The sequence below is a fragment of the Nyctibius grandis genome, chromosome Z, assembly GCF_013368605.1.
Source record: "Nyctibius grandis isolate bNycGra1 chromosome Z, bNycGra1.pri, whole genome shotgun sequence".
Taxonomy (NCBI): Eukaryota; Metazoa; Chordata; class Aves; order Nyctibiiformes; family Nyctibiidae; genus Nyctibius; species Nyctibius grandis.
In genome coordinates, this window is record NC_090695.1 from 69,416,097 (window position 1) to 69,425,799 (window position 9,703).

General features: G+C 43.1%; 1 protein-coding gene across 1 annotated transcript; it reads left to right on the forward strand.

Moving 5' to 3' along the window:
• Positions 1-1,671: 1,671 nt before the first annotated feature.
• ISCA1 (iron-sulfur cluster assembly 1) lies at positions 1,672-8,585 on the forward strand. The gene is made up of 4 exons (XM_068423830.1): positions 1,672-1,812; positions 3,406-3,459; positions 5,196-5,301; positions 8,149-8,585. The coding sequence occupies exons 1-4, from the start codon at positions 1,732-1,734 to the stop codon at positions 8,295-8,297; spliced, it is 390 nt and encodes a 129-aa protein (XP_068279931.1). The 5' UTR covers positions 1,672-1,731; the 3' UTR covers positions 8,298-8,585.
• The last annotated feature ends 1,118 nt before the right edge of the window (positions 8,586-9,703 follow it).

Genomic DNA, 9,703 nt, shown 5'->3' on the forward strand with positions numbered 1-9,703 from the left:
AGAACTGCAGAAGCCGCATCAAAAATTATCTTTGCTAATAACTTTTTGGGTCCTGAAAAAGCTACTTAGAAGGGGAGCTTGCTGGCAACGAAAATATTTTTTTCCTATACTAATAAAGTTATCAATAATATTTTTTGTTATTCACTTGAACTTTAATACTGACTTTTGCTTTTATCTGGATTTGGTAATGAACTGAAAGTGAAAAGCACCTTAGAAAAAGGCTGGTTTTCTAGCCCATGCTGAGCCCCATGCTCAGTCTTTCATGCTCAGTTTGATTCAGCAGACAGGCGCCTAGAGAGTGATGACTGGAAGCATCCTAATGAGGTACGAGAAGGTAAAGCTCTTCATGCCTGAACAATGGTATTTGTTGCATTCATACACAAGCTTCCCCCCTCCAAGCACACATATTACTGACTTTAATATAGTGTATTTAAGCCTCCCCGCCCCTAAGTGGGTGTGTGTTAGTTGAGGATGTGTGCCCAAGTTGCACGAATGGTGTGTGAAAGATGCGTTTTGTGTAGCTAAAGAAAATACAACTTTTTTTTATACACTTGCTATCTTTGTATTTGACGTAGAAGTACTGTGCCTCATTAAAGAGTAGTGGCATAATTATGTATGTAAAAAAGAAAGACATCTGCACATTTGCTATCAAGCTCTTCAAAATGGCTAAACCCAGAATGAGGTACCCAAAGTAGATGTAGTGATGAGATGGGGACACCTTGCTTGTGCTTGGGCTTTGTAAGTACAGATAAATACAGGTTTAAAGTATTATCTAGCATATTTAAGGATATTGTCAGAGGAAATGAGAAAACGGTATTTGTTTTCCTTCTGGCATAGCCATCATTCAGTTTAAAGCGATGGGATTAGCCTTCCGTGCCAAGGCTGTCGCGGTTTCTCACAAGTACCCAGCAGCCGCCCCTAGTACCTCCCCGCGCCGCCCGCAGCGGTGGGCGAGCGGCAGCGCGGTTCTCCCAGCAGCTTCCGAGCCGCTGTCCCGGGACGGCTATGCAGCAGGCGGGCCTCGGGGGGAGCAGCCGCGCTCCCGCCGCCGCGCAGCCCTCACCCGGCCCTTCGGGGCAGGAACGCGGAGGGGAGGGCAGGAGGCTAGCGGTAAGAGGGCACACACAGCGCGTTCCCCGGGACAGACCGTGCCGGTCACCGCCTCCGGGCTCTGCGTGCTTCGCTGAGGGGTTTGTCCGAACTGGATCACCCCGCACACGGGTTTTGCCTGCGGTGCCAACGCTTCCTATTGAACAGCCTTATGCGGAGCTGTTTTAAAGTGCGTGTCTGTGTGGGCAGCAATAGACGCTCGCGTTCTTTGCCTGCATTTCTCGTAGATGGGGGCCAGGCACTCGGGGGCCTCCGTGTTCCCACAGACGGCGGTCCCACTGCCGCCTCCCCGGGCAGCCGGCGGGGCCTGAAGGGAAGTGCCTCCTGCTGCGGCTGCCCCAGCCAGCTCTGCCGCTTATCTCTGCGAACAGCCCTGCTGCGTGCAGCATCCAGCCTGCCAGGCGCCGGGGCCGGGCCCGGGACAGACCCCGCTCCCCTCGCCGCCGCCCGGCAGCGCCGGCCCCTCAGGGCGCGGGAAGGGGGCGGAGCCGCTGTCGCCTGCCGATCACAGGCAGCTGCCCAATAGGGACGGGCGCCGGAAGCGCGCCATGCGCCGTGGCGTCACGGCGTGACGTTGTCGGTGCCCATGGCAGAGGGCAGAGGACGGGGCGGAGGGGGGCGATGGCCTCGTCGGTGGTGAGGGCCACAGTGCGCGCCGTCAGCAAGCGCAAGATCCAGGCCACGCGCGCCGCCCTCACCCTGGTCAGTGCCGCGGCGCCGCGGGCGGGGAGCGCTCGGCCCCTGCGGCCCGCGCCTCCTCCCGGTGCGAGAGCTGCGCCACGGGCCGGCCCGGGCTGCCGGGCCTGTCCCGGCCCGCGGCAGGTGGTGCGCAGCCGCCCCTGGGCCGCCGGTGACAGCGGGCGGGACGCGGGCGGGCCGCCCAGCCTGCCTGCGGCGCTCGGCGGCGCTGGCCGCCCGACCTGGCAGCGGGCGAGGCGCTGCCGCGTCCGGCGGCGGCGGGGGTGGGACTCTTCCGGGGCAGTGCCGCGGCCGAGCGCTGGCGCTGTTAACCCTTGGAGGTTGCCAGCTGTGCTCTGCGGCTGGGCTTTGCTGGGTGGGAAGGGGCTCCGGGATGGCTGCAGGGGCCTGTTCCTCCTCCCGTTTGCGGGAGGGGAGGTGCCGCTCCTCGGTAATCCCGCAGGGGGGAAGGCCCCGCGCACCTCTGCCTTGGCAGAAAGCCGGACCGCGGAGGGCAGGCAGCGGGAGAAGGGGGAACGTCAGCGCGGTCCCTTCATGCGGGGGGGCTTTTTTGCACAGTCACTTGAAGAAATGTATTCATTAAAAAAAAAAACAAACAAACAAAAAAACAAAACAAAAAAAAACCCAGGAAATGCATTATCGATAGAAGCTGATGGATAGGTTGTTTCTAGTGAGGCTTTGTTTCTTTTTGTTAATTGAGGACGTACGTGTGCTACTAGTGGTAGTATTGGGGATTACTGCAGAGGAAAGTACAGTCAGTTCCCTGCAGGAACAGGGGCAGATGAAGTGCATATAGTTCAGTCACTTGTCAGAGCACGTAATTCCTGTTCAGTAGTGATTCTGTAACAAATGAAGATTAATAGCGGTAATTAGAAAAGGTTTTCTACTGTAAGTGTACTTGTAGTTTGTGTGTTTAAGTCTGCTCATGGTAAGAACTTCGTGTTGCTGATGCTTTTCCTTTCTCAGTGTCTTAGAAACTTGTAAGCATGTAATGGAAATGTTTATGTTTGTATTGTGTTCTTGCATTTCTGCAGCAACTAGATCTGCATGAACAGTGAATTTATCTGCTGTAAAGTCACAGTTCCCCTCTAGATTATTGCGAAGAGAGAAGTAGGCCATAAGCACTTTTGTGCCTAATTGATTTTTGTCTGTAATGTGTATGTGACAAAAGTTTCACAAGAGCAGAACTACTTATTTGAATTGTAGTAGTGCTTTTGCGAGGGGGTGGGTAATATTAAGGACTGTGGTTCTTGAGCTGTTTGCTGGCAGTGTGGGTCAGGAGGTGAGCAAAGACGTATTGTGTTCTGCATGGATTAGATTCAGCAGTCACTTTACTTACAGCAGAGTTCGTATCTGCAAATCAGACATCAGTTTCAAGTAAACACAGGCTAGTCAGTACTGACAGGTGGCTGGTGCTGAAGGTGGACTTCACAGATAGGAGACACGTAAACCATGAAAACTTGAATGCCCAGAGTTGCAATAGAAATTCTTTATAGTACAGCAAAGTACATTGCACACTTTAATAGGTGCAAACACTCACTGCAAACAAACCAAAAAAACCCTTTTCAAATTGATGTATATGTTTTTGTTTTTCAGACCCCGTCAGCTGTTCAGAAAATAAAACAACTTCTTAAAGATAAACCTGAGCATGTAAGTATAAACAGGGCCAACCTGTAGATTGTGCTAAGGTATTAGAACAGCTCATGGTCACAAAGCATTTCAGGTTAATGTGGAAGTCTGAAGTAAACACTGTGGTGTTTATTGGAGATATAGGTATTTTTTTTAAGGGCAATGTGTACACTTGTTTATATATCAAGCTTCGTTTCTTTATAAAGTGAAATGCGGGAGATACCTGACTGTAACGACATTTCACTACACAATTACTTTTGAGATGGATCAAGCTGAAAAAAAATAGGCTTCAAAATATTTTTGAGCTATATTGTAATGAAGCCTTTTAGTATGGCATAGTGGTGAGTTCTGGTAGGGAAAGAGATCTACTGTTGATATTAACATGTTATTAATTAAGTTCTTGAAAGAATTATCATTGTGAAGTATATAATAATGAGGTTGGATTCATACCTGTTGGAAAATATCTAATTCTTAGGAAACTTGCCAGATAATGTATTTTTTTAAGTAATCAGCATTTCCAAATAACTGATTGAGCTTGTCATCTTTTCTTCGTGGGGAAAAACACACAGTCTTGCTTTCTAACCATTATAAAAACAAGCATTAGATTTTGTTCTTCACAGTAAGTATTATCTCCAGAATAATATTTCTCTTTTAACTTTCATACAAGGCCTGTTGTTTCTTTTGCTTCCTGCACATCCGCAACTAACTCAACTCTTTGTTCTAATGTTTTAAACCATCCTAAGGAAGCCCAAAGCCTAGAGCTTAGCTGGTCAGTCATCCCCTTGCTATAAATGGTGTTTGCATTTTCCAGCCCATTATTTGTAGCAGTTCCTGTAGAGAAAGGTATTTAGTCTGAAAAGATCAAATGCTGTTTGTCTGAGATCCCACATAGTGACCAGTGATACGTTGTGATACGTTTTTATCGTAACATTGATTATGGAGATAGACAATATAATTTTCCTCTTCAATTATGGAGCATTGGTGTGTGGAAAGTGGTACAGATACTTTTGAAAGATTGTTGTGCACAGATAGTTTTCTGTTTCTTTAAAACATTTTCTCAGGTCTTTACTTACACAGATGCTCTTTTTGTCAGACTTCTGGATACTGTGAGTGTTACAAACATATTGACTAGGTTGGCTTTAAGGTCAATTAAAACAGTAAGCAAATAAACATACTTGATTTAAGAAGGGGATTGCTTTTTAAATGACTGGCAATAGAGGTAATGAAATCAAAGTATGTTTTTCAAAACTTTGGTTTGAAGTAAGTTTTCTGATTGCGTCATTACAAGAGTTCTGTGAAAATCTAGTAACTGCCCTTGTCTTTCCCTCACAGCTTTGTAATTACGTTACTGCCAATAATCTTAACATAGCACCTGAATTAGCATCTGAGTAAACTTTAATTAGAAGTCACGAAAATATCCATCTTTGAAATTCAACTATCGTTATGAGACCAGGCACCTAGAGGAGTGCCAACAGTTTAATACTTCAAAACTGTAACATACTTCAGGGCTTCATCCACAGCAGGAAACATCTGTTGTTTGCTTTTACCCTGACAGTCAGTTTTGTAAATGGAAAGAAAAGGTTACCTCTTAATCCATTAATCTAATTCACTTCTGCTTTGAGGCAGTGGAGAATAATAAGTGTCAGCATTTTGTTGTTCTGCATACTTTTTATCTTGGTGTTCCAGAATAGCTTTTAAAAAAGTCACAAATGTGATGTTGTTTTTTGTTTTGTTTTGGGGTTTTTTCCACTTTTTAGGTAGGCGTGAAAGTAGGTGTTCGTACAAGAGGATGCAATGGACTTTCTTACACATTAGAATATACGAAATCAAAAGGAGACTCGGATGAAGAAGTAGTTCAAGATGGTGAGTTTCTGATGCAGCAGAGCAAACTTCTGTGGTGGTGGGGAAGAATAACCTATTACAGGTTTGCTAAGGTACAGCTCAGAACTTACTTGAAGTAACGAGTTATAGCAAGAGGTCCTGCTTTTCTGTTATGGGAATAGTTGTCACCTTAGTTTCTGTTTTGAAGTAATCAGTTAAAATCTGCAGCTTTGCAGTCTCTGCATCAGAGACTACTCTGCCGGAATAGTCTAGTCCATCATTCATGTCTTCGGAGGTGGCTAATAGCAGATATTTAGAGAATAATGCAGAACAGTGCATATATAAAGGAATACTTTGTCAGCATACCTAAACCAAGGCTTGGCAAAGTAAAGATTTTATTTGCAAGGGATTTTCCCCATTATCTTCTCTAACTAGTCTTATTCTTCATTGATTTATTTGTTTCTAACCTCTTTATGCTTTCAACCTTTACATTGGTTTGTAACAGCACGTTGTGTGATTTAAGTGTATTTAAAAAATTGTTTTCATATGCTGGTATTTAAGCTTTTTGCCTGATAACTTCATCAAGCATCCCGTGATAGGTCTGTTGCTACAGCTGCTGTTGCAGTCTAACCCCAGCTGGCAACTAAGCCCCACAGAGGCATTCACTCACTCTCCCACTGTGGGATGTGGTAGGAGAATCAAAAAAGTAAAAGTGGGAAAACTCATGGGCTGAGATAAAAACAGTTTAAGAGGTAAAGCAAAAGCTGTGCATACAAGCAAAGCAAAACAAGGAATTCATTCACCACTTCCCATTGGCAGGCAGGTGTTCAGCCATCTCCAGGAAAGCAGGGCTCCGTCACGTGTAACGGTGACTTGGGGAGACAAACACCATCACTCCGAACGTCCCCCTCTTCCTTCTTCTTCCCCCAGCTTTATATGCTGAGCTTTATGTTATACAGTGTGGGATATCCTTTTGGTCAGTTGGGGCTCAGCTGTCCCAGCTCTGTCCCCTCCCAACTTCTTGTGCACCCCCGGTTTCCTCACTGGTGGGATGGTCTGAGGAGCAGAACAGGCCTTGACTCTCTGTAAGCACTGCTCAGCAGTAATGAAAACATCCCTGTGTTATCAACACTGTTTCCAGCACAAATCGAAAACACAGCCCCATACCAGCTACTGTGAAGAATATTGACTCTATCCCAGCCAAAACCAGCACAGTTCTGTACATTTTTCCAATTTTTATAAAAATTTCTATCAGTGGTCTTTTTTGTCAAACACAGATTTTTACAGAAGCGTAATAGTGTTTGTTTTGGTTTCTGTTCTTCTGAAAGTTCCTAAAATTCCTTTTGTGGAGGTGGTTTTGAGTTTTTTTTTAGGCATTACTGAACTCAGTTATATTATGTTCAGCAATATTACTTTTAATTTGGTGGCAAAGCAAGACATTTGAATATAAGTGGGATATCACGGTTATTTTCTTAACAAAAGCTATGCTGCCACGCAGAGCCCATCTTCCAGCTGTCTTCAAAATACCTGTGACCAACTTGTGAATTTTATTCTCTTAAACGGAGAATTAGTTGGAGCTTCAGCAAATGATTAAATTGAACCAGAGTATGTGAGATAGGGACTACCACCTAATTCTGCAGGTGCCTCTTGATTTCAAAATCAGCTGGCTTCTGGAGTTACCTCTTCTGCTTGACTCAGAGCTGCTCTAGCTTTACAGGGCTGAAACCACACTTTTCAGAAGGCATTCCCTGTTCTGGATCTTAAGGAAGATAAAAGCAGTTTCCCTCAGTCAGGTCAGAGACCTTAAGTTCCAAAGCCAGTCAGCGTTTCAGGTGTGCATGTGTGCTTTCTGTTTTGTTTTGGTTGCTTCTAGACAGACTTCCAGTGAAGGCTCTGACTTCTGTATAGCTCTGTGCTCAGTGAGCTGTTGGCTTTGGATCCCAGCACAAATTTTCTGGCTTTTAGGTAGTAAGTGACTGCTGCAGACATCAGGTCAATAAACTCTTTCATTAGGTTTAGGTGTCACTGTCAGTTACTGTCCAAACTGACCCCAAAAATGTGTATATTCAACTCAGTTGCCCACAGACTTGAGTTGTGTTAGTAGTAAGTTTTATCTCAATGTCTACTATGATGAAAAAGCTTCCCAGCAATCTCGTATATGTTAATGAGTTCTTGTTTCTGTTTACTGATACAGTTTTACATTTTTATTATTTCCTAGTCTGTGGACAGCTGATGCACTTCACTCACACCTTTATGTCAGATTTGCAGTTTTAAAGTTCAGTAACTTTCCAGAGAGGTAGATACTTTGTATACTTTAGAAAAGGGAGCTCTTTATAGTTCCTAAGATGAACTACTAGTTCTGAATTCTTAAAAAGTTGGGATATTTTTGAAAGTTTGTCTTATTATAGGATTCAGTATTGCTAATAGTTAATGTAGACCTAATAGTTTTAGCAGAGCAAAAAATAATCATTTTTGAGAGAGGAACGTTTGGTTTTTCAAAGTTTTTGGGCATCTTGTTGGATGCACAGACTTTAAGAATGGTAGGAAATGGGTTAGTGACTGTAATGCATGGGAATTAAGTATTGAAGCTGAGATTATTTCCCAAGTTCTACAGCTTATTTCCCTGGGTATCATGTCTTTAAATCCCCCCCCTCAAATACATACATTTATGTGCACACACAAGTAACAGTGCTAGACTGTTGCTATAGCGAGTTCTATAGATAGAGTAAAAACAACAATGTAAGTGCCCCATGTTAGGCCAGGGAAGCCAAGTTATACTGATAGTCTTCATATTTAGCTTCAATTTTTTTATCACTGGTTGAAAGAAAATTTCAAAGTGAATGATGATTTTGCTGTATGTAATTATTCTTTTTCTTTGTGGTCTTCAAGGGGTTAGAGTGTTTATTGAGAAGAAGGCACAGCTGACGCTTCTAGGAACTGAAATGGACTACATAGAAGACAAACTGTCCAGTGAATTTGTCTTCAATAATCCAAATATCAAAGGAACATGTGGCTGTGGAGAAAGCTTTAACATCTGAAATCTCAGGAGTACTTCTTTGACTTTGAACACCCCAAAAGACTTACTGTTATGGCTTTTGGAAGCGAGTGCATTTTCTTCAGGTTCGTAGGCTGTGTAAAGCGTGGATACCATTAAGAAAAATAAAGTTAATTCATTTTGATAATGTAAATTGTGATAAATTCTACCACTGATGTAGTTATGTTGTAATTTGTGATGAGTTGGAATCCAAAAGGTAAGAACAGTAAATGCTGTAGTAACATCTCTGTACTTTCACATGCCAAGGAAATAAAATCTCACTGTTCTTTTCCTTTGTCATTTTCTTTGTCCACTCTACTCACACTTTCCCATCCAAAACCCATTTGAAAGAATATATTGCCCATGTGTTCTGCTTTGATTTGGGGGAACAAAAACCCAACAAAACCAACATTTATATGTGTTTGCTTATAAAGATTATATGCACAGTCACACAGTCCTTGGCTTCAGAGTTCACTATGATTATGTAGATGCTTGCTTTGTTTTTGTAGTTTTCTGGTGATTGTATCTTTTACGTGTGGGTTTTCTGGTGGTTTATTTTCCCATAAATCCATGACAGTCCAAAAAAAAGTTCATGTACTAATATAGTGGTAGGCTACCATAGCACTGCTTGTGGTGATACTTCAAAATGGGCTAACCCAATTCTAATTCTGTTCATTTCCTTGTTGAAGGCACAGTCTCGGCTGTACTTAGTCATTTTCAAGAACATGAAATATATCCAGGCACTGGAGTACTAACAGGCCTTGTTTCTCACATTTCTGTCATTCATCTTTCTTGACTTAAATTGCAAAGTTGGTATAACTGCCTCTAGATTCTGATTCCCCCTGTTCACAGAATGTGCCATCTGTGCATCAAAAGCTGTGAACACTTTCTTTTGGGGAGAGAAATATTACATTTTTCATCGCTTTTTTTTTTGTAGTCATGTCTGCTACTGATTTTGTTACAGCTTGAACTGTTTTGTAGCTCTGTAGATACTAGGGTTTTTCACCAAAGCTTATGGTAATTTCTATTTAACTCCTCTCTTGAGGTTAACTTGGTAATAGGAGGAAAAGCATTTATAATTTAAAAAACCCTAGTATTTCATAATTGTTTTAAATTACTCTAGATGGTAATTAAAATATTATGTTTATAGGAGGCCGTTTTTTCTTTGGAGTTTAAACTTTTTCCCGATCAGAATTTTGTTTTTGTAAACCAGTGTTTTTCAAGCTTATAAAATCTTCAGCATTTCTTCAGCTGGTGCTCAGGCAGAAGTGTAGATGTGTCTCCAGGCCTTCCCAAAAGCTGGTATGAGAGAAGTACTGTTCCATCCTTTTATCTTCATGTTACCCTGATTGTCCAAAGATGACACTGTGCAGCGAAGCTGCTCACTTGTGCAGAAGAGAAGATAATGTG

Coding starts and splice junctions, on each gene's coding strand:
- ISCA1 (XM_068423830.1), top strand. CDS start 1,732: ATGGCCTCGTCGGTGGTGAGGGCCACAGTGCGCGCCGTCAGCAAGCGC. Junction 1,813..3,405: donor CGCGCGCCGCCCTCACCCTG/GTCAGTGCCGCG, acceptor TTTGTTTTTCAG/ACCCCGTCAGCTGTTCAGAA. Junction 3,460..5,195: donor TTAAAGATAAACCTGAGCAT/GTAAGTATAAAC, acceptor TCCACTTTTTAG/GTAGGCGTGAAAGTAGGTGT.